Source organism: Hyaena hyaena, unplaced genomic scaffold (assembly GCF_003009895.1).
Source record: "Hyaena hyaena isolate Hyena2069 unplaced genomic scaffold, ASM300989v1 scaffold_183, whole genome shotgun sequence".
Taxonomy (NCBI): Eukaryota; Metazoa; Chordata; class Mammalia; order Carnivora; family Hyaenidae; genus Hyaena; species Hyaena hyaena.
Genome location: NW_024080815.1, coordinates 1,942,766 through 1,967,084, shown reverse-complemented (window position 1 = coordinate 1,967,084; position 24,319 = coordinate 1,942,766). Strand labels below are relative to the sequence as shown.

Sequence of the window (24,319 nt, the reverse complement as noted above, 5' to 3'; positions counted from 1 at the left end):
CACAGCAGTAGCTGCCCTGCCCTGGCCTCTCTCTCTCTCTACACCATGAGGCACGCTCCCTTACCCTCTGGTTTATTTGAACCTAACCCTATATATGGATGTGGCTGAGCAGAGAGGGTGAAGGGGGAGCAGGATAAGAAAGGCAAGGTGAGGGGCACCTGGGTGGCTCAGTCGGTTAGGCGTTCAACTTCAGCAGGTCACGATCTCATGGTTCATGAGTTTGAGCCCCGCGTTGGGCTTTTTGCTGACAGATCAGAGCCTGGAGCCTGCTTGGGATTCGGTGTCTCCTTCTGTCTCTCTCTGCCCCTCCCCCGCTCATGCTTTGTGTGTCTCTCTCTTAAAAATAAATAAAAGCATTGAAAAATTGAAAAAAGAAAAGAAAGACAAGATGGGGGATGTTTTTAGGGAAAGAGTGTTGGAGGGTGGATGAAGCCACCGAGGCCGGGCTCCACCCCAACCTTCCACGTGACCGGGGGTGAGTCACTTCACATCTCTCTGTGTCCCATCCCAGAATAAGGGAGGCAGAAGAAATGATCACCTAGGTGTCTTTCTCTATAAAATTCGGGATCTTCTATCTCACATGTGGTGAAAAGAAGATAGAAACAGTTTGCAAGCTGCCCCACCCTCCCCCCCAGCTCCTGGCCATCACCAAATGCCACAAGCAATATCCCCTTACTGACATCGTGATTACACAAGGTGGCCAGATGTCCTGGTTTGCCCAGGTTTTTCCCAGTTTCAGCACTGAAAGTCCCAAGCAAAGCGGGACAGTGGGGCTCCCTGAGTAGACTATGGTGTCCCTAACCTTCTTGAGGGCAGGGACAGGGTTTGCTCACTCATGAATGCCGTCCCACTACCCAGCACAGTGCCCAGCCAACAGCAGGCATGCAATCAGCATCCGCTGAATACATGGACACTACCCTTTGAAAGTGCCCAACACACAGATGCTGACCCATAGTCACCTCAACACGGAAGCAGAATTTGCTGGAGAAGGAGGTCTAAAGAAGGAGGGAGCACAGCACACTAGGCAAGATGTCCACATACCTGCTGGTCACATTTACCATCATCACTGCTGAACGCCAGACTCAGGACAGAAGCCTGCCTGCTGCAGGGCAGCCCAAGGCTTTCAAAAGGAATACACATTCAAGAACTGCTATGGAAGAGAATTGTTCCAGACCACAGCCCAGCATTTCCACTCCAGAGTCCAGCCACTTGCTACACCCACTGGCTGGCACTGGCCTCCACCAGAGAGCTCTGCCTCTGTATTCACACCACTCTCCCCCAGCACTTCTATCCTCCAGGGTCTGGCCCCCACACCCTCAGACCCCCGGAGCCTGCTCCCCACCTGCCGTGGGTGTCTGCCTCTGTACCCCCTCTTCCCCTGCTCACCCCTCCCCCCCCCAGAGACAGACCAGAGGATGTGAGAGTCAGAGGAGTCACACAGGCCTCACTGGCCTTTCGCTCCTGATGCCTCTGGAGAAAGCCTGACTGTACAAGGCCAGCTCCTCACTCATTTTGAGAAGAGGCATATTCTCCTATAAAATTAAGCCATAAAAGTTCCCCTTTTACTTTTATTCTTGTTCAAAGTCGAGCCATTTTCCACTAGAGATAAAAACAAGGCATTTCTGAGAGGGGAGTACTATGGCTGTCTAATAAGCCGGAATTGATGGTCATGATAAACTCAACTTTATCGATCTCTGCACACAGAAGGCTATGCGGGGTGGGAGCGGCTAAGTAAGGGCCTCTCGGCCGAGCTCCCAGAGACTGTTTGGAGCTGCTCATAAGGCACATTTATATCAAGAGCTTCAGTGCCACTGTTGCCTGTGAGGGACAGTGGCCAAGTAAGCGGGGCCAACCCAGGCTCCTGGCGGCCAGATGCTGCCCCAGACAGCAGCCAGATGCCTGTACGTGGCATGAGTGGATTTTCCACCTGCACATAACATCAGTGCATTCTCCCCTCCCTATGACGTCTGCAAACCCACAAGCTCCATCCGGGTGATAACTCAAAGAGGCTCCTCGACCGAGGGTCTTCCAGAATGAAGGTCAAAGTCGAATGTGAGCTGAGGCTGTCTGCCAGTGCAAGGGGTAACCAGGTCCAATTATACCAGGGTTTTGCAAGTGGAGAAGGGACCTTCCTGGACCAAGCAGCAAGAAGATGACACACCTAGGTACCCACCCCCTGAGGGTACCCCCGCCCCTCTTCTTTCCCAGGTTTCTCCCCTGTAGCCATGGTCAGCACATAAGGGTTCAAGGATACCATTAACCACCGAAAACATAAACCTTGGGACACTGCCTTCTTGGCCCTTTGAGGCCATAGTATCCTCACCCCAGCCTCTCCCCTCCTACCTGCACCCACAGGAATTGCTTGATCCTCCTCTGGCCTCACTTGGGTACACTGTTGGCATCTCCTAGATCTTTCTAGATTAGATAGGCTCCCAGGCTTACCAGCGTCCAGTCTGCTGGACTTAATGAACCCTAAAGATGAGGTCAATGTGGGGATTCTCATTGAGCGTGAGGCCAGTCAAGACTTTCACTCCCTCTGGCATCTATATCTCCATGACCTCCATAGCTTAGAGACTGCGCAGTGCTTGCCAGCCCCACTGCCCACGGACCCCACGTAGAATATTTGGAAATCATAATAGTAACAATTTCCATTTTCTGAGTGCTCATGATTTGCCATAAACCATGCTAAGAGATGTAGGGATATTTTTATTCTCCCTCCCCCACTTATTCCTTTTTACAATCCTATATGGTAAATATCTTTATCCCCATTTTACAGATGAGGGAACTAGAGCTAAGGCAGTAAGTTATTTTCCAGGGCTTAAATCTGCTTCATTTGTCTCCAAAGCCTACACTCGCAATCCCTGCTAAACTAGGGTCTGTATCTCCCTTCCTACTCCCACCCAGAGATGTGTCTGGCGAAACAATGGTGTTGTGACAACTCAGATACGTGGTTGGAGGTGGAGGGTTGTGCAAAATATATGTCACTCCAGGCTGCCAACTCTGATGAAAGAGGGAGAGGAGGCAGTGTGTCTAGTAGGATGATGGGGGCAAATATGATAAAACCCTGCTGGGCACCTGAAGCCTAAACTCTTCCTGTTGCCTTGTTCCCATTGGGATAAACAATCCCAGTGACTCCTTGTATAAAGGCATCTGGGTCTTCTGTCCTATGGCTTCATCACTTGACTCATAACTTATGGGACCAGAGACTGAGTCCTGAGCCCCAAGTAGCTACCAACAGCCTGGCTATAGCATACAGGGCAGCCTCACCCAAGACTGTGTGTGGCCAGACCTGGCAATACTGAAGAAGGACCAGCAACCCATCAAGCCCTCTCTCATGGGAGGGGGGAGGGGTGTTGAACGTGAGATGCCCCAAGAAGGCAGGAGGCAGGAGTCTGGAGCAGAAGAAGGATGGAGGTGGAGGAGGGCATTGTCAGTGAGCCGGAGACACAGATGGTCACAACTAGACACAAAAGTCTAACAGCGAGCCAAGACGATGCAGACTTGGGCCTGTCTGGGATGCCTTAAACCACGCGGCCCTCTTCCACACCTGAACACATGGCTTCTGATTGTATGATCACGTGACTGCGCGTGAACACCAACCTACAAAGAACCCCACGCCTCCGTGGTTGCTGAGTGAGCTCAGTTCCTTGCTCTGAGAGTGCACACAAGACCTAGTAAAGAGGGGCCCGGTGCGATTCCTGGGCCGGAATCAGATGCCCCATTAGATTCTCCCAGCATCCTTCACTCTTCTTGCATGCCACTTACACGCTATTGCAATGTGTTTTTCTGTGATTATTTAACAAACAGCAGTGTCTCTGCTAGACTATAAACCACATGAGGTCAAGGCGCCTGGACAGCTTAGTAAGTTGAGTGCTTGACTCTTGATTTTGGCTCAGGTCATGATCCCAGGGTCATGGGATCAAGTCCCGTATTGGGCTCTGTGCTGAGTATGGAGCCTGCTTAAGGTTCTCTCTCTCTCTCTCTCTCTCTCTCTCTCTCCCTCTCTCTCTCTCTCTCTCAATCCCTCTTTCCCTCTGCACCCCTTTTCTGTTCATGCTATCTCTCTCTAAAATTAAAAGAATATTTAAAAGTAAAAAAATTCAACTACATGAGTATAAGACCACATCTGCTTTACTCACCAGGCATTCCTAATGCCTCACACAATGGTCAGCACAGCGCAGAAACTCAGAAACCACTGAGCTCTGGCTCAATGAATGAATGAATGAATGAATGAACGAACAAACAAACAAACAAACAGATAGGTATTTGAACGATGAGCAGTAGAATTAATTCAGACCCATGAAAGCCCTGTGGGTGGGAATTCTACCAGGACCTGACCAAACCAGAATCACCGAGTTGAACATATACTCCCTGACTGCACGCTGTATGAGTTTCCTAACACTCACAGAGTTGCTGTAAAAAATCCTTGTAAACTTGGTGACTTAAAACAACACAAATGTATTATTTCACAAAGAAGGTACAGAGAGTTTGGTAACTTGCCGCAGGTCAGCCATTTTGTGAACAAGAGACCTGGTCTTGGATCCCAAGTTTCAAACATCACTTTATAACCTAAGCAGAAACTCCATCTGTTTGTATGTTACGTGGATTCTCTTATCCTTCAAAAAGCCAAAGGGGTAAATGGAGGCAGGCAGGGTCAGGATAGCCCAGAGGCTTCTGGGACCTGGCAAGGTGCCACATCTGGCTCAGCTGTGGAAGAGACAGCAGACACCTGAGAACTGAGAGCTTTAACAGTCTGCAAGGCGAGACAAACAGGCCCATCTGATCAGGGTACAGATTTTGGCAACGAAACCGGGGACAGGTAGACCACTAAGTAGATGCGATCACCAGAGCGTCCCGCTTTCATCCAGAGGGAGAACTTCCACAAACATCTTTCAGGTGATTATACCAACTGAAGGAAAGGATCTGCTCTATCAGATGTTGATTATAAGTAGGACAAGAGGGAAAAGAGTCATTTGAAATGTAAACACCCGACAGGAATCAGGGAATACATTTATTCCTAAAACATCTTACTGGAAACCTGGGGAAAATAGACTCCCTGGGGCTACATGGACAGTTGCCCAGGGAACAAGTAGGCTGGCTCTGGTGAAGACCGAGCGTCTCCATGTGTAAGTCTGTTGGTCAACAGGTCTGGCCCATGGCAAGGAGAATGCAGGGTAGGGGCAGGTGGGCCCTTTAGGTCAGAAAAAAGAGTATGGGCATCTTTACTCTCCAGAAGAGCCTGGCTCTGGCCTCTGATGCCCAGAACTCTGGAGCTGGGGAGAAATCCTTTTATCTGACATGCCCGGCCCTCCTCTCACCTAGTGCTGGGGCTGGCTCATGTGGCTCCTTGTCCACACAGCAGTCCTCCAAGCAGTTAAGGTCATGGTCATGTCGCCCTAAGCCATTTCTTTTACAAATCAAAGACCCAGATGATACAAGTAACACAAAATTAAATGGCAGCTATTATGTGTCAGGCCGTGTTTTAAGAGGTGTGTACTCAGCCTTCGTATTACCATCTCTAACTTGCATATAGGAAACTCAGGCATAGAGAGGCTGCAGAACTTGCTGGAGGGCAATCAGCTCGTAACAGTACTCTATACTCTAAGCAGAAACTGCATCTGTTTGTCATATTACCCACTTCCTCTCCTGGCTTGTTCTCTGAACATTCTCTTCTTTCTCTATATCCCTTAAAATCCAATTCCGCAGTTGTGATCGGAGTGGCAAAACAGACAAAACTATCACCTCCCCTTTTTAAGACATTATATTTCTATTAATATACCTCAAGATTCTATTATCTTTAAGAACAGCCCACAAGATACTACTGGCCCATAATGAGCCTAATATTAAGAATTAGAACTGTTTTCCCAGAGTGCTTTAGTAAAGGAGTCTTCCCCCCCCCCCCCCAACTGAGTGTGCTTAACATCTTCGGTGTACTAGCAGAATCGTCACTAAGGGTGATCCAGCTTCACCCTGAGGCTGGCCTCCTGGAGGATCTCTGGGTCACCTCCATAGAGCCAAGATCCCAGACTAGAAAACTCACCTAGGCAGAGGAGGGCAAGGGTGTCCAGGCAGTGTCCTAACAGCCCAAGACCCAGGTAAAAATACTGGTTCTGCCGCATACCACCCGTGGGGACTTGAACACGTTTCTTACCTTTGCAAATAGTATTCTCCTAAATAAAATAGAAATAATAATAATAATTACCTTTGAGAGATATGAGGATCCGTTAAATTGGAAAATACACATTAAGGGGCACCTGGGTGGTGCCCAGTGGCTCAGTCGGTTAAGCCTCCGACTTCGGTTCAGGTCATGATCTCACAGTCTGTGGGTTCGAGCCCCACACTGGGCTCTGTGCTGACAGCTCAGAGCCTGGAGCCTACTTGGGATTCTGTGTCTCCCTCTCTCTCTCTGCCCCTCCCCTGCTTTGCTCTGTGTCTTAAAAATAAAGAAACGTTAAAAAATTTTAAAAACAAAAAGAAAGAAAATACGCTTTAAGCAGTTTGCAAGCACCTGGCCCCCAGGAAGCAAGCAAGTGGTGGCTCTTGGTGAAAATCAGTAGCCCCTGGGTAGCAACTCCCACATGGTCCAGCAATTATGATCTCAGCCACTCCCCCTAGGCCCTTCCGTCTTGTCCCCCAGGACTAGCTACATAATATGGGGGGTCCAGTGCAGAAAGAAAGGCTGATGGTAACATTATTCAGAATTTTAACACGGTGACAGTAGAGCATGAAACCAAGCACAGAACCTTCCCTGCCTTCCTCGGAGCCTGTGCAGCAGGCTGCACACATAGGAGTTTCCTAATGCGAATATTGCTGCTGGGAGAAAACACTACAGACATAGTGGCTTAGAACAACACACATTTATTATCTTATAGTTCTGGAGGTGAGAAGTCTGACGCGGGTGTCACGGGGCTAACATCACAGTGTTGGCAGGCCTGTGTTCCTTTCTTGAGGCTCACAGTGATGATCTGTTTTCCTGCCTCTTTCCAGTACCCTGCATGCCTTGGCTTCCGGCTCTTTTCCATCTTCAAGGCCAGTGACAGCTGCTGGAGTCCTTGTCACACGCCAGCCCCTGGCTCTGACTCTTCAGCCCCTCTTTTCCACTTTTGAGTGCCCCGTGATTACACGGGGCCCATCCAGATAAGCCGAGAAAATTTCTTTATTTTAAAATCAGCTGATGGACAGCCCTAATCCCGTCTGCAGCCTTAATTCTCCATTGCCATGTGCCATTCCATAGTCAGTGGTTCCAAGGATTAGGGCATGAGTGTCCTTGGGAGACCATTATTCTGTTTATGCTACACACCCATGAAGCCAGCCGTGCCGGGTCCCAAAGTCCAGAGATCTCAGATGTGTGTCTAGAGTTTGCACCAGGGGGACCCTACAGCCCTCCAGTCCATACTTGCAAACCTGCGGCCACACCCCAGTGATGGCAGCAAACACCCACAGCCGCCTTGGGTGGGCGCTAGCCTGCTTCTAGGCGGACTGGCTCCATGCTGCATTCTCTCTCTGCTATAATCTCATCCTGATCCTTTTTACTTGAATGTTCATCCAGGACCTCTCCAGATCAGCACCAGGGCTCATGTGTGTGTGTGTGTGTGTGTGTGTGTGTGTGTGTGTGTGTCTGTCCCAGTCGTTCCCTTCTGGGACCACAGAAAATAGTCTAACTCCCTTTAATCATCCCCTCATGCCTTGGCTTCAAGCTTGAGCCTGCTAGTCAACCCAAAAGTCAGTCCACCCTATTCCTGGGAGTGAGGGACAAAGACCTGGGGTGGGGGGGGCAGTGGAGAGAAAGGTGACATCACTACTGACGGACTCAGGAGCCTCTGACACTCAACCAGCAAGAGGCCAGAGGTAGTACCTGCTGGACGCTCTGCCTTGAAGTACCTTGGAGGTAGGCAGGTTGCCAGGGCAACTCCAAGACTCGAAGCTTGACACCCAGAGCTCCCCCTCTCCTGCCCACATCTGCATGTCCACTGGATCAGGCACTCATCCCTTACACTTTCCTGGCTCCTAGTCAGAAATAACAACCACTGCCTGCAGGGAAGGTTGAGGTGTGCACCTGCTGTTGCTGGGGAGGGGGCCTTCCCTTACTCCTCTGCCCTGAGCTGGAGAGTGGCTCCAATCCCCCATGATCCTCCTTTGCCACAATCACAACCCATCTTCTCAGTGTCTCCCCAAAGATGCTGCCTCCATCCTCTCTATCCCTCAGGCAAAAACTTCCCTGATCTCTTTCTTATGCCCCCATGTTCCAAAAAAATTGATACTTCATCTACATGCAGCAAAATTCACAGATCTAAAGTGAACTTGATGAGTTCTGACAATGCATATTCCTATGGAGTCCACACCCCAATAAGACTTGTTTATTCCCTTCTCTCTTTTCACGCCCCCCCCCTCCCTAGGTTGTTTTGGAGGCTACAGACGAGGAGGAGGAGGGTGGACACAGTGAGGTAAGAGCACACAGGGAAAGTCACAGGAATGTTTGGAGCTCGCCTCTGGGGATGTGAGGGGTGGAGCAAAGCCCAGCCAGGATGGGAAGCAACCTTCCTTCCCTCAATCCTGAGGCCTGGGTGCCTTTCCAACCTAGAAAGTAAGAAGGCATAGCCCTGCCCAGATCTGCCAAAGGCCCCTCACGGGGTGAGGTCTAGGAGGATCCCCAGAGGAAGGTATCAATGCCCTGTCTCTTCTGGGTCTTCTTACCTGGATGGCCAAGGGCCTACTCAGCTCCTGTTAACAACAATAAAGACAGAAAGAATGGTGTGTTGATTTCCCCCAAAGCCAAGTTTCCTCGAGCCTGGAGGAAATCTGTCCTTGCCCTGTCCAGGTGAGGCTAATAAAACTGCCACACTTCTGGTTCCCATGTCCTTCCTTTCCCAGGGGAGGGCTGTCACACTTGCTAAAGGGAAGCTCCTTGCAGATGCTTCTCTGGGTCCTGCCTCTCTGCTACACACAGAACAGGGCTTCTGTGGGCCATCAAGTCCAGCCCCTGACTTACTACAAACCTGTGGGAAGGACTCCTCTTCAGGGAGGCCAGGAGATGGTCAACAAGCTTTCTGATCACATGTCCTGCTCTCTCACCACCTTCCATCTGGATTCCCGCTACAGTGTTAGCTCCTTCAGGTTTCTCTGATGCTTTACTGGGTGCCTGGCACACACTTGGAGCTCAATAAATGTGCGTTGGATGACTACATCAATAAAGCCTAGTAACAGGCTGGCTGGGCTTTTTTTTTCTTTCTGGTTACATCTTCTGCTGTGTATAAGGCCCTGAGTATAATATGGTCCTTTCAGCCAGGTGGCAAAATGGGTCAGATTACATCTTGTGGCACCAAGAAAGGAGACAAAATAAGGGACCGGCCAGAGATGATGGAAGAGCGGGTGGGGCAGGATTTGGAACACCCACATTCGAGTCCAGGAATGAAGCCAAACATAACGTCAGGGTTAGAACTTGGAAGAACAAACCCAAGACAAACAGCAAAGTGCAAAATCCAAGGACACCTCCAGGGGCAGAAGTCCCCAAGGGCAAACAGCAGGAAGGGACAAAGGCACTGAGAATGAAGCAAGACCCACCTGGCCTGATTCTTCTGGAGACTGTCCCTCGCACGGTGCTTCCTCTCTGCAGATACTACCCCACCGCAACCCACCCTACCTCAAATTCCAACATTACCTGTGACAGAGGCATTGTTCTCTATCTTGATAACAGATTGTGTGTTCACCAAAACAAATTTTCCAGTATTTAGAGAAGACTTTCCTGACTCAGACGGACTGATCAGCCCAGGGCTACACACTTTAAAACAGTATTCCCATGAGAGAGTCACAAATTGACACCTCAAGGTGGTAAGCACGGTGGGGTGGCAGTTACAAACACAAATTCCAGGGCCAGACGACCAGCGTTCAATCCCCAGCTCTGTCACTAGTGAGAAAATCTGCTCGTAACAGATTTTCTCTCTCCATGCCTCAGTTTCTCTTCAGTAAAATGGAAACTAATAATAATACTGTCAAATAATAAGATTGGTCTCTGTCCCTGGTTTCTGCTAATATTTGGTCTTTGACCTAGTTCCTGACATGGAGATCCTAAACGCTTTGTCATTTCCTGACTGAAAATCACGTTTGACAGAGCTCCCAAATCCCTTAGAATTTCCTGGGTGATAGGAGCATCTTTTTAACTTATTTATTATTTTCTTTAATATAATTTATTGTCAAATTGGCTAACATACAGCGTGTATAGTGTGCTTGGTTTTTGGGGTAGATTCCTGTGGTTCGTCACTTACATACAGCACCCAATGTTCATCCCAACAAGTGCCCTCTTCTGTGCCCATTGCCCATTTTCCCCTCATGACACCCCCACCCCCGCTATCAACCCTCAGTTTGTTCTCTGTATTTAAGAGTCTCTTATGGTTTGCTGGTAGGAGCATCTTTTGATCTAATAAGGTGACTCTCGGTGGGCTCCAAATGAGGGCTGGTCACCAGAAAGACCAAACCATAATTAGGAGTTTGAAACTTTCGGCCTAACCTGCCCACCCAATCTTCTGAAGAGACGAGAGGCGCTGGAAACGTAGTTAATAATCGTTCATGCCTACGTGATGAAGCCTCATAAAGTATGGGTTTCGGAAAGTTTCCAGGTTGGTGGACACATCCACGTTCCAGGAAGACGATACACCCCAAGTCCACAGGGACAGAAGCTCCTTTGCAAGGGACCCTCCCAGGCCTCACTCTATACACCTCCCCACCAGACTGTTATCCGTATCCTGTACCACATGCTTCATGATCAACCACTACATGTAAGTATTTCCTCCAAGTTCTACTTTCTAGCCAGTTGGTCAGAGGCACAGGTGATAACCTGACACTTGTGATTGTCCTCTCAAGTGAGGGCAGGGTCGTGGGACTGAGCCCATAACCTGTAGTGATGACTACCACGGGTAGATAGTGGCAGAACAGAATGGGATTGTAGGGCCCCCAGCTGGTGTCACAGAATCGGTTGGTGTGGAAAAACCCAACACATCTGGTGTCAGAAGTATTGTGAGCAAGAAAGCAAAGAACACTGTGTGTTTCCTAGACAGGTACCTACTCCAGAAGGTTACTGCAACGAGTCAGATAGTTAAAACAAATAAAGTGCCAAACACATCCCTGCAAACATGGCTCAAGCTATATAAATGTTTGCAAACGTAATTTGAAGTACGATGATAGTAAAGGCATCAGAAAAAATGTTTCCAAACGGAGTTAAACAGGATAAGCTGAGCTATGACCTTATTATGAGCCAGGAATGGTCTTAGGGAAGTTAACGGACAAAGAGGGGCACTGTTTTACCTAAGCACACCCTTGTTTGGAGTGGTCCCCCAAAAGCTCTCAGATCTTCAGTGTGTGTCTCGCATGGGGTCTGAAGTAGAGCTGGACAGAGCGCCGCTAAGCACATGCATAAAGAGGAACTGCATTCTTAAAGCCATTGCAGAGAGGATGGCTGGGGGCTCACTCAGAAGGCTCAGCCCTACCTTTTATCAAGGATTCCATGTTTTCTTCTATAAAAAGTCACCGCGCCTTACAGGGGAGGTGTGGATGCTCCAGGAACTATATAGCTTTGTGCAAAGGGAAGGTCTTCCTGTTGGGATTATCGCTCCCTTCCAGCGACTCAGAATTCTGCCCACTCAGAGACCTTCAGAGATCCTTTCTCAGCAAACTCCGGAAATCCAGGCTGGACTGGCTCCCAAAATGTGCCTCCTCCAGAGCATGCTTGCAAGGCAAGCCTGCCCTTCTGAGAAAGGCCGTGTGGCCTCTGTCCCCTCCCTCCTCCAACATCCTGTTTCCCTCCCATGGAAGCAGGAAGGAGCAGGGCACCTCTCCCAGGGAAGGGTTAAGGTGCTCTGGCATCAGTTGGCTCACAACAAGACAGCTGTGGGCTACCATCAAAGACCAGGATATGGCATCTGGATACACAGGTTCGAGTCTCGGCTCAACTACTTATCCAACTGCATGACCTCAGACATATCACTCATATGCTTTCTGTTCCTCAGTTTCCTCAACCCCGAATGGGAAGAATATGCCAGTTCCTTCCCTACCTCCACTTCAGTTTGGTGTGGTCAAAAGGGGAAGGGTGTTCTCAACAAGTCAAAACCCTTGTAAATACCAGTCTTTGTTATAGTCGTGTTGCAGTCTATAAGATCTACCCTTTCCTTTAGCTTCCTTCTTATTTCCCTTTTAATGTGGAACCAACATGTATTGAGCTGGGCCAGAGTGTTGCATCAGAGCTGGCTGCAAAAAGTCTGCAGCTCCTGTGCTTCCAAGATCAAGGCCAAGACCCCTGCAGGAGTCCTGGGTCCCCGACTCCTCTTGAGGACTCTTCTTCCAGAGTGCCTAGGTTCTGCCCACATCAGACCTACTTCTCCACAGCCCCAGGATAGTCTCTGCAGCACTCCCAGAGGGCTGAGACCTTGTGGCATGGAGATAACATCACCTTCAGGATATTCCCAGGATTCAACCCCACCCCGCACCTGCCCACTGCCATCATGGTCCAAGCCACCATTGCCTCTCTCCACTTGGCGATGCTGAAGCCTTCTAACCGGACTCCCTGCTTTCTCCCCAGCCCTTTCAGTCTGTTCTCAACACAGCAGCCACAGGGGCCTTTGAAAATGGCAATCGGAGCATATTACTAGTCTGCCCAAGCTCTTCCCTTGGATTCTCATCTCATAGAGACGAAGGCACACCCCTTGCAGCAAGCAGCCTACAAAGCCCTTCCCCAGCAATTCTCAGCCTGGGCTGCACCCTGGAATCACATGAGAGCACAATAGGGATACAGAGTGTCATCTCTGGAAACTCTTTATCTAATTGGTCTAGGGTGTGGCTCTGATATCAAGATTATGTTAAAGCCCTAGGAGTTGAATGTGCAGTCAAGTTTGAGAACCACTGTGCTACTTGATCTGCTTCCTGTTGCCCCTCTGCCCTCATCTCCAACTACGGCCTTCTGGCTCACTCTGGTCCAGACACATGGGCCTCGTTTTTCTTTTTCAGACATGCCAAGCATACTTCTACCTCAGGACCTTTGCACTTGCTCTACCTAGAAAGTTTTTGCCCAGGTATCTGCATGGCTGGCCTCCTCAACTCTTCTGGATGTTTGCTAACATGTCACCCTCCTGGTGAAGCCTTTTCTCTCCACCTCACTAAAACTCAACATTTCCTCCTATTCCAGGAAATCTCTAGCTCTGTCTTCAACTTCCTATCTCTTCATGGCATTTGCTACCATCTAACATGGTACATATTTTACTTTTTAAAAAAAAATTATTTGGGAGAGAGAGAGAGAGAGAGAGAGATAACAAACAGGGAAGTGGGGCAGAGGGAGAGACTCTCAAGTAGGCTCCATGCTGGGGCTCAATCCCACAACCACGAGATCATGACCTGAACCAAAATCAAGAGTTGGATGCTCAACCCACTGAGCCACCCAGGTGCCCCTGTTTTATTATGTGTCCCTGCCCATCTAGACATGCAAGCTCTGTGAGGCCACTGATTTCTGTCTGTTTTGTTACTGCACTTTCCCTGTGCCTAGGCTATGCTGGCACATAATACATGCTCAGTAAATATCAGTAAATATCCTTTACATGAATATATACTCTTCTAGCCCCCTTGTAGATCCCCAGCTGTTCTTTCTTCCCTGGAGCCCAGCCAGGTAAACACCATACTCAATTATACAGTATACAGCAGGTGCTCATTAAATGTCCATGGAACTGACCTGAACTTTCCTCCCTAGAAAAACATAGCCTCCAAACCCAGCAGCAAGATTTTTCATAAAAATGCCAGATACATGTTCACTGTGGTTTGCAGCTTTAAGAAAATTTTAAAAATAAGGAGAAAGAGGGGGAAAGAAGGAATGGGGGGAGCTCACAAAAGTTAATGAGATTTTCTCAGCTGTGGTACGTGCCCACACTTTTAATAATTAGGAGTAATAAAAATTCTAACTGAACCTTAAAGGAACATCTTCTGTAACAAAGAGAGAAGTCAAGACAGACTTCTGTGTCGGGCATAATGACTTGTTAGCCCTGGAAGATGGATAGACTTTAAAATACTAATTTATAGGAAAAAAATAATTGTTCATAAAAATGCAACTAATTGGGTTAAAATGACTTATTAACAAGAACACTGGATGATTCTAAAGCCCACAAGGAGTAAATTAGGTTGTTAATCCTCAACATCTCTAAGGAATGAAGCTCTCCCCCTGCTTAGCAAACGGAGAAACTGAGGCTGAGGGAGGAGGAGAGTGACTTGCCAATGAACGTCAAGGGCACAGACCCTGACTGAAGTAGGAGAGGGACCCAGGAGTCCCAATGCCCTGTCCCGTCCTCTATCCCCAGCACTGTGGTGACCCCATCTCCCCACAGGCAGGTCAACAAGGGCCCAGCCACTGACTCTGCTCACCCACTGGGTCTGAGGTCAGGCAGGGGCCGGTCGAGGGGCAGACGGTCACTGAGGTAGGCGTTGTAGCCGTAGTACTGGAACTGCTTCAGGGCCATGCGCCGGCCTTCAGGGCTGAGCTCCTGGCCCCAGTGTGCAAACAGAGAGGAGTCTGTGAAGGGCTCAGCCTCTGCCTCCTCAGGCTTGGCGGGAGCCTCTGGAGAGAGAAGGGACAAGGAGACAGCGGGTCAGAGTGCACCCTTGCAAATGCCATGACAACCCCTTTCCCTTCCTTACCATCACCTTGCGTAAAACAATCTTCTCCCCGTATCTGGGAGCTGTGGGGAGGACGGACTGGAGTCTTCATGCTTCCTCAAACTCATGTATCCACCCATCCATCCATTCGTCCATCCAACAACCACTAGGCACAAGGGATATAGAAATACATCCTACAGGGTCTACCGGGATGCTGACGGATGTGATCCTGATGCCCCATGGCTTCAAGTCAGAACTCCCTTCTTTCTCAGTCTGCCTCCCCACCAGAGATGCTAGCCTTAGCCCTCAGAGTGGGCTTCCGCTTCTCCTTCCCAAGACTGCACCCCCACTCCCTGCCGATCCTGGACTGGCCCCATACCTGGGTCCCCCAGCTGGCTCTGCTCCCCTTTCCAGCTCTTGCCAGCCCACCTCCCTCTCCACTGTCTGATCTGCTATGGGAAGCCTGACCCCACCAAGCGCCATCCATCTGGCTCCAAGGACCTCCAACCAGACTGCCTCCTGCTGCTTCCAGCCTGTGCCTACAGAATAGGGTACCACTGGCACAGCGGACAGCCCCAAATCCCCAGTCACCCATGCGCTGTTGCCACTGCTCATTGGACCCCTGGTAGACTTTGTAAGGGCAGCCCCCACACCAGGTCAAGGAGAGCGCATGGTTTCCCTGGAATTTTCCTAAGAAAATGAAGGGGACATTATTACCTATAAGAGCAGAAGCTTTGAATTCACACACACACATGGGTTCAAAGAAATCCCTGCTCCACTGTTCACTGGCTACATGGCCACATGCAAACACTCAGCCTCTCTGTTCCTCGACTGCCCCATTTGTAATGCAGGCATACTAACAGCTACCCATGCCACCTCCCCTTCCCCACCAACAGGATCTGAGAGGATTGCATACAATAATGCACGTTCAGCACTGAGGCTGGCCTAGGTCTCAGAAACAGTGCCCACTAATTGGTAACCAGCATGACACAGAGCAAGGGGAGCCTGGCAGGGCATTTAAATCTTTCTTTTATGGGGGCAAAAGGTAGGTCTTTCCATGACATAGGCTGATGGATCAGGACCTGGGACTTAATTTAAGGGTCATTTAGTCAAGGTCAGAAATTAGAGGAATTGGACAGAGATGCCAAGCCCACTGGATGGTGCCCTCCGTGCTCATACACATGATGTTACTGAGAGATGGTGCGGAGAGTCTGGAAATGAGACAGAGACCAAAAGGAAGAAGAAGCAGGTTAGGGACAGAAGAAGCAGGCTTGGGATACTTACTAATGACCCCTTGGCCATCCAGGCAGGCTTGGGACATTTGCCAGTGTCCCCTCAGCCATCTGTATGAAGCCAGTAGGTGTATGACACACCTATGCTGGGTCACTTAAAGGCACAGAGACAGACAAGGGTCTAGGACTGCAGAGTCTTCAAGGTTGGGGAGCTCGGAGCTGCGGACTGCAGTTCTTACTGTCACCTCCTCTTGGGGGGAGCTCTCAGACATACCCTAAACCGGAGGTACATGCATCTCCTGGGATAACCCTCATGGTTGACCCCCACTGAGTGCTTTCCATGCATCAGGCTCTGCTGTGAACATTTTCCCTGTGTCAGCTCATTGCGCCCTGTGTGGTGGGAACTATCACTATTTCCAAGTCACAGGGGATGAAAGTGAGGCACAGGGAAGATGAGAAACTTGTCCCGATCCACTCAGGAGGAGGTGAAGTCATGGAAGGTCAATCCCGGGAAGTCTGTCTCCCCAGGCAGTGGTCCTAACTGCGGCACCACCCTCCCTCTACAGGACAATGGGCTGGGTCACTCAGGCCTTCCAAAGACTGAACGCAGCACACCAATTTTCCTTAAAGACACAGAAGGCAACTCAGATACACAAGACAGATTAGGATCTAATAAGGAGTAAAATGTGAACTGCGTGTGCATTTCTATGACAAAGCAAGTGTTTTTAGTATGGTGCTGGCCACTGCAAGTTCCACGCCAGAACTCAGGGCACACCTGCTCTCCCCTATGAGGCATGTGTGAAGGGAAGCACAAGGCTTACGTGATGGTCAAGGTCCTCACCAACCCTAAAGATATAAGACTCATTCATGTGGAATGTTGGGGGTAGTAAAAACCTCAATCAGTGAACCAACTGAATCATAGGGTATTGAAGAGAAATGGCGTTTTACTGCTCTCACATACCTAAGTGGATATTACCAAGTAAAATGAGACCAGTTAATGAAAAAATTATGATTCACAATTAGACCTGTGTTGCATAAAAATGTATTATAAACACATTAAAGTCCTCGGTTCCACCACATGCCCCTGTCTTTTCGCTCAGCATGGGTATAAACCACAACAAACTGGAGAGCAGGGGGTCTTGAACGATAAGCCGGGGGCACCGCAGCGGCAGGAAGACCTCTTCGTTGAATTCCCGCCTGGAGCCAAGCCCTGTGCTGGCCCATGGTTTTACCCCAGGTCATCTCTGTCTTGCTCACGGGTGTGCCCTCCATGAGGGCAGGCTGACATCTATTTTGTTCCCTGCTATACCCCCAACACAGTACACAGCTCTTGTGAGGGGCTCAATACATCATATTAAAATAACTTAGTTGAGGCGCCTGGGTGGCTCAGTTGGTTAAGCATCTGACTCTTGGTTTCAGCTCAGGTCATGATCTCACGGTTCTTGAGTTCAAGTCTGAATTCTGAGCTGACAGTGCAGAGCCTGCTTAGGATTCTCTCTCTCTCGCCTCTCTGCCCCTCCCCCCCAATATAAATAAATAAAACTTTTTAAAAGATAAAATAAGTTAGTTGAAAAGCACCCTGTGAGGTTAGTTATTAGACATGAGGAAACCAAAGATGAAAACGTTAAATGACCAATCCAAAGTCATCCAGTTTGTCAGGGGCATTGAAGATGGTCTGGCTCCCTCCAAACCTCACTTTCTTCCCTCTAGGTCACGAATGGCAAACTATAGTCTGAGGGCCAAAGCTGGCCAACCACCTATTCTGTAAATACTACTTTGATGGAACACAGTCTCATCCACGAGCTTACATATTATCTACAGCTGCTTTAGAGCTACAAGGGCAGAGTTGAGTACATACAACAGAGCCTATGTGGACTAAAAAGTCGAAAATACTCAACTATCTGGTCCTTCAAGAAAATGTGTGATCTGCATCTTATACCAGACATCCAAAGTACTGGTTGCTGGGTTGAGCATCTGACTCTTGATTTCAGCTCAGGCCATGGTCTCAGGATCGTGGGATGGAGCCTCTCATTGTGCTCCATGCTGAGTGTGGAGCCTGCTTAAGATTCTCTCTCTCTGTCTTTCTCTCTGTTTTTTTTTTCTCTCTCTCCTCCTCTGCCTGTCTCATTTGCTTATGCTCTCTCTCTCAAAATAAAAAAAAAAAAAAGAGAGAGTAGTGTCAGAATCCTGGGGTTTATACTCAAGATCTACCATTTACCAGCTGGACTAGCTTACCTGCACCTCACTTTCTTCATCCAGAAAATGTCATTGATCATAACAGTAACCTTTTCAGAGAGCATGAGTGCATACTCAATGAGATGTTCCAAGTAAGGAGCTTGTCACAGTGCCTGGCACATAATACATGTTGGCTCCATAAAGGTTAGTTACGAAGGAACCTCAAGGCCCCACAGCCCCACTAGGGTGCTTTTCCAAAAACGCCTCTTGAGTTCAGATACATGGCCCTGCCCTGAGGTCCCCAGCTCTGAAAGATATTGTTACTGTCTAGCCCCCAGTTGAAGCTTTTCCACGTCACCTACAAGTGGCCTACCCTTAACTGGCCCTAGACCATCTCCCTTCTCTCTCCGGTAAGAAAGCAATCCTACATGGTCCTCAGCAAAGGAGGACCATCTTTGACGTGTTATTGCAACGGGCAAGGAGGCTCCAGGGAGGTACCTAGGCTGGGACCTCTGCAAGGGTCCAGGGGCATCTGGACACATCTGGTGACGGGCCAGACCAAGGGCTGTCTGTCAGAGAAGAATGAGACACCTCTTAGGAGCAGACTTGGGCTATACTGGGAGTATAACGTTTTCTACTGGGGTCCAGACCTCCTTGGGCACACCTGACCAACTGAGGGGTGACTCAGAAGAAGTATATGTCCAGATGGCTGAGCGCTCCCCAAGGGGAGCTCATTTATGGCAGAGACTGAGTGGGGCACAGTGAACTCACCCTGGTGGCATAGCCAGAGTTTAGAGTTTTTTGAGTACGGCACAAACCCTGTAATCCCAGCCCATTCCTCGCCAGCGCTGATGCTTGTCTGGGTCCTAGGGAGAGCTGCCTGACAGGGAACACAGAGGCCATACACCAAGACAGCCACACCTAGGACCCGACAGGCACCCGTGTAACTCAGAGGGCAGGGAGACCTTCCCCCTCCTCCCTGCACTATGGGCTCTGTGGCATGGGCAGGAGGGGAGCCCCAGTAGGGCATGAGCAGACCCACAGTCTGGAGAGACACTACCATGCTATGCCCCTCTCTGCACAGTGCCCTCCAATAGCCAACCGTCTCCTCAGCGTGAAAGACCGAGTCCCCACTAACGCCTACAAGGCCCTACAAGGCTGCCTGTGATCAAACCCTGAGAGCCTCCAGAGCTCACCCCCTACCACTGCTCCTGTCTTCCCTAGTCCAGCCACACCGGCAAGAGTCACCCAGCATATCTCACCTCAGAGCCTTTGTTCTTGGACTTCCTTCTACACCCTTACAGCTAACCCCCCTCACTTCCTTTCCACCATTACTCGGCTGTCATTTTCTCAGCAAAGCCTTTCCTCAACATTCAATCTCAGCGTTTCCTCCACACCCACTAAAGTACTTTTTCTACTTGTCTTGCTAGTTGTTTGTTTTTCCTGACTCAAATGTGAGCTCCATGAAGTCAGGGACTTGCTCTGTTCCCTGAGGAAGCCCCAGTGCTTAGAACAGTGCCTGTTCTAACAGGTGCTCAATGAATATCAGGAAAATGAATGAATGGGGTACTAGCAATAGGTCAGGAGAGGAGTCAGTAAGCTGCCCATCCACCAGGGACTCCCAAAATCCTCAGACACAACTGAAAGGGGACTGGAGTATGAAGCCAGCAAAGGGCAAGCAAATTTCACTTGCATGCAGTTAATTTCCTACCTACTTCACTTAAGCAAAGCCATTTGAGATTATGCTCTTAGAAGCCTCTCAGGGAATTCCAAGAATTGTGGTCATTGGTAGACAGCCCCCACCGCTCTCCCAGGTCTCTGGTGAATCTCTTATATCAGGGGATTACCTACTATCTCTCCCAAGCATCCAGAACAGGACCATGCCCAGAGGAATTACCCCAAAAAACATGGGGAGAAGAGAGATAAGGAAGGAGAGAGGGAAGGCTGTGTCTGTTTCTTGCCTCTTCCTCTTTCTGCTCTCACCTGGGAGAGCTCAGAATTGGAAAGACCACATGAAGTCTCCAAAGTCTCAGAAACCTGGGTGCAGAGGACAATGAGGTGGGGAGACCCAGAGTCTTCAGAAAACTAACCTAAGGTGACTTCGGGGAGCGTCTGACCCAAACCACGAGAGCTTCAGAGAGCCTGAGAGTCCAGTCAGGTGTCCCCATCCTTCCCCAAAGTCCCCACAGACACAAGGCTGCCAGTCTTCTTCCTGACCTCACCCCGGCTCAGTCTCTAAGGTGCTTGCTACAGAAATCCCTGTCAACAAACTCAAGGTCACTAATCACTGCATCTTTTGAAGAGAAGGCACATCTGACATGAGAAGTATGACATTTTTGACACTGAGAAAAAGGACTGACTTCCTCCTCCTTGACATCTCTCAGAGGAACCTTTCCCTTTGTAGGGGCCCCACCTCTGGGGCCCAGGGAACAACCGATCGTACTCATTCCAAGAATGCCCTCCTTGGCCGGCCTCTGGGCCACGTCAGCTCAGTTAGCTTGATCCCGGGGGAAAACGGCGGCACCTCTTTCATTGCCGGGCCTTGAATGTCACTGTCAGCTCTGCCCTAGGGGGACTTGCCTCTTCTTATCAGGTTATCAGCAAATATCCAAGCAACCTTATTCTGTACCAGGCCTATTGCTGGGCATTGGAAATATAAAGACTATTCACACTTGGTGCCGATCCCCATGCAGCATCCGGTCTAGTGAAAAAGCCAGATGTATAGAGAATGTGATCAATGCTCAGATCCAGGGTGTTTATCATGCCACTGGGTCACTGAAGAGGGAAGGGCTGTGTGCAAGGAAGGCTTCCTGGAGGAGGGATGCTTGAGTTAGACACGGAGAGCAAGTGAGATTCACAAGCTCACTCTGAGGAAGGGCACCCTTCCTCAGGACCAACACGAGCAAGGACGCAGAAGCAGGAGAGAACAGAGTGTGGGGCTCAAGGCCTCCTGACAGATGGCTCCCCCACAGCTGAAACTGGAGAAGAAGAACTTCTGGAGCCTCAGGAGGCCTAGAACAGCAGGATGTACTGAAGAGCCATAATGGAAACTGCAAGTCTCAAGGGACTGGCCATAACATTTGGAAGTAGCTTACAAACTTATGAGCATGTATTGCAAAGCCCGACACACCAACCATCTACCAAAGGTGCTGTGCCAAGTGGCAAGTGCATTATTTGAGGTCCAATGAAGAGGGAACGTGCAGGCCAATCTCGGGTGTCTACTGCAAACCCTTTGCCCCTTATATGCTGCACCCCAGGTCCCTTGCCCTGACCCTGCCAGACAGTGAGGCCAGGCCATCACAGAGGCCGTGTGACATAGGACCGACCTTCTCGCCATAGACAAGAGGAAACTGCAGCCCAGAGACACATCCCCAGTCCACCTCCATGTTGGGAGCCAAGACATGCCAGCTTGAGGCTTGTAGAAACTTCGGGTCCCGGGAGACTTTCACGGGTCCACTGCAGTGGGCCCACTGCAGTTCAACTACTGAAATACTTCCACAGCGCTGGTAAACAGCTGCTGCCCCAGAGCCCCTCCACGTGGCACTGCTACCCCTGCCGCTCCGGCTCTTTTCTTGGAAAGTTCCAGGTCTTTCCACCAGCCAGCAACCACAAGGCATATGCCTGGCCTGGCCAGCTGTCCCAGGACCTTGCTCCACACGGTGACCAGCATTCATGCAAAATGGTTGTGCCTGTGCCTAGCTGGTTAAGTGTATCTTGACTATCACTTGCTCCAAACCCTTCCTGGGAAGCCCCTGTGAATATGAATTATGGGTTTCCAGAGACCTTTCACTCACCTCATCGGTTTCTCCATGTGAATGTCCAGTTCTCATTCATTGTGCATGACCTGTTTTCCAGAAAATTCTACCAGAGATCACATGGGGGTACCAGGAAAGGCCACATTAGGGTCTCAGATATGCCCCACGTGCAGCCCACTAATGAGAGCGGAGAATCACAGATATGCGTCCTGACAGCCTCTATGCTAATTCGCAGGGACGGGAGGAAAGTGGGGCAGGAAAGCAGCTGGTGAGGCCTTGAGCCACGAATGCCACAAAAGCCGTGGCTCTGAGGGTCGTGCACGGGTGTACCCGCCAGGCACGAGAGCACATCTGGGGACTCTGCCAAGGCGTTTGAGGCTCGTGCAGCACCGATGCTGGGAGCAGGGAGTAGAGCGGCTGCTTCCGGAGCCCCCAAACGAGCTCCTGCCCGGCTGCTTTTGCTCCAGGTCTTGGCCGTGCAGAGACTGCACAATGGAGCAGAACGAAAATGGGTTTTGGAGTGAAACAAACATTATAATGCTGCCCAGCCCATCCACTTCGGCCGCCTATCCCCCCCAGCCCCACATTCCTGGCCACCCCCATCTTCTGAAGCTGAGCCGTTTAGCCGGCTCCGCTGTGCACTAGAGTGGGGCCGCTGGCAATTTGGGGGAGCTGCAGGAGGGCTCTGGCCCAGATGTCCCCCTGAACAGGAACCCAAGATCATCTCGGCTCCTCGGATTTTCCGATGAATCCCAGAACAGGAATCGAAGGGGTCACAATGCACAGTTTCCACTGAAGGTTTGAGGTTCCCTCCTTAGGACCCGACGGTGGTACTGGTCAGGCTCTGCTGAGGGGACAGACAGGGGCACCCGGGACTCAGCTCACATCACTAAGCACCCCTGGCCCGTGGCCGAAGTTCAGCCACGTGCTTGTCAGAAGGGGCACTTTTGCTTCTGGTGCCTCAGTTTGGGCACCTTTAGGATAGCAGGTGAGCCTTCTTGTTTCTTGTGGTTTTACTCAGTTTACTACATATTCATTCCTATTTCAGGCAGACTTAAGAAGGCTTTGAGGGTGTGTAAGGAGGGGGCCTTCGCTTCTGCCCTGCAGCCAGTCTTATAGCCACTGCTATTTCTGTTTCTGCCCTCAGGCCAGGCTCAAAGCCAAAGCTTGGGGTGCGGGGGGAAGTTGGTGATGAGATCCAGAATGCAGTGATGAGGAGGCAGCCAGAAGTGGGACAGACAGGCAAGCCCGGGTCCCAGGTGACTGCCTGCTGTGGGCACCAGAAACTGTATAAAGTTTATCTAGGGGACAGACACAGACGGACCTATCTCCTGGTCCTCCTCCCAGTGTGTTCTGGAGCCCCCTTCTCTCCCCAGCCCTGGGGCTGCTATTCACTCTCTCTGGACAAGACCTTCAGCCTGGCCCCTCAAGCCTCCATCTTCTTCTCCTGTGAAATGGGAACAGCCTGTCAAGCTGCTATGTAGAATCACAGTGAAGTCAGCTTTTGGAAGGATGAAGGCTAAGCATTAAAGAATGCAGTGGGCATTGCTGAATATCCCAGATAAGAATTCTTAAAGGATATTTCCTTTTCTTCCACTCCATTCACTCATTCTTTTTAACAGCTTTATTGCGGTGTAATTTATATAACATAAAATTCACCCATCTCAAACATACAATTCAATGATTTTTATTAAGATTTTCTTTCACTCTTGAGATTCTTTGTTGCATGTTTTATTTGGGTCTAAAAAGAAAAGGGCAACGGAATATCCAGAAATGTCATTTCTCTCATCAGCTTTCAGGAAACTCCTGCCTGGTGCTTCCTGCTGGTGAGAAGTCACCATTATTCTACTAGAGGGCCTCGTGCTTGGGCCTCACCTGAGCAGCTCAGGCCGTTTCCTTCAAGGCCCACCATCCGTGCACTACCGCTGAGGCCGGATTCGCTTTACCACATGGGGGGGCGGATTTCACCCAGAACTGACACCCTGAGCTGTCTACACAGCCTGGAATATGTGTCTCCCTCTCTCCCCTTCCAACACCCAGCTCCGAGGTCCAAAGCCAGCCTCTGTGCCTGGTTCCAGGCACAGGGAAGCACCAAGAGTTTGTGGAAAGCAGTGGCCCCACAGGCAGGAGATCTCAACCAACTCTCAGCTCCAACATGGGACAAATCTGCTGTACTGTGGGTCCCCTTTTTCTTCTGTAAGATGGGCCCCAGTGTTTGGGTTCTCTTTGGGAGAAAAAGGAGGACTTTAGCCCATCATCGTGGTGCTTTTCTTATCCTCGAAATGGAAGAGAGTGTGCCTCTTCTTGGGCTCCCGAGGGAAAATTTGCAGATTTTTTTAACCCCCCTTTGATATGCTAAGAGCCCTAATAATAAAGAAATAAAGTATTCTGCATAAGGTATTGCCCCTCTTCCGTGTTTCTGGAGGCGCATTAGAACATGAGCTAAAGGTCTTTTGCCAGCAGCCTTCACAATTAGGCTTTCTCTCCCAGGGATCCTCAGAACTGCTAAGAGAAAGAAGTGGAATCTGACAAGAA

General features: G+C 49.9%; 1 protein-coding gene across 1 annotated transcript in view; it reads right to left on the bottom strand.

Annotated features, from left to right (window-relative positions):
- The window catches only part of GALNT18 (polypeptide N-acetylgalactosaminyltransferase 18), a 355,085-nt gene that overhangs the window by 162,603 nt on the left and 168,163 nt on the right, over positions 1–24,319 (bottom strand). The window contains exon 2 of the mRNA XM_039240915.1: positions 14,392–14,584. Within this exon, the coding sequence (XP_039096846.1) occupies positions 14,392–14,584 (193 nt within the window). The remainder of the gene's footprint in view (positions 1–14,391; positions 14,585–24,319) is intronic.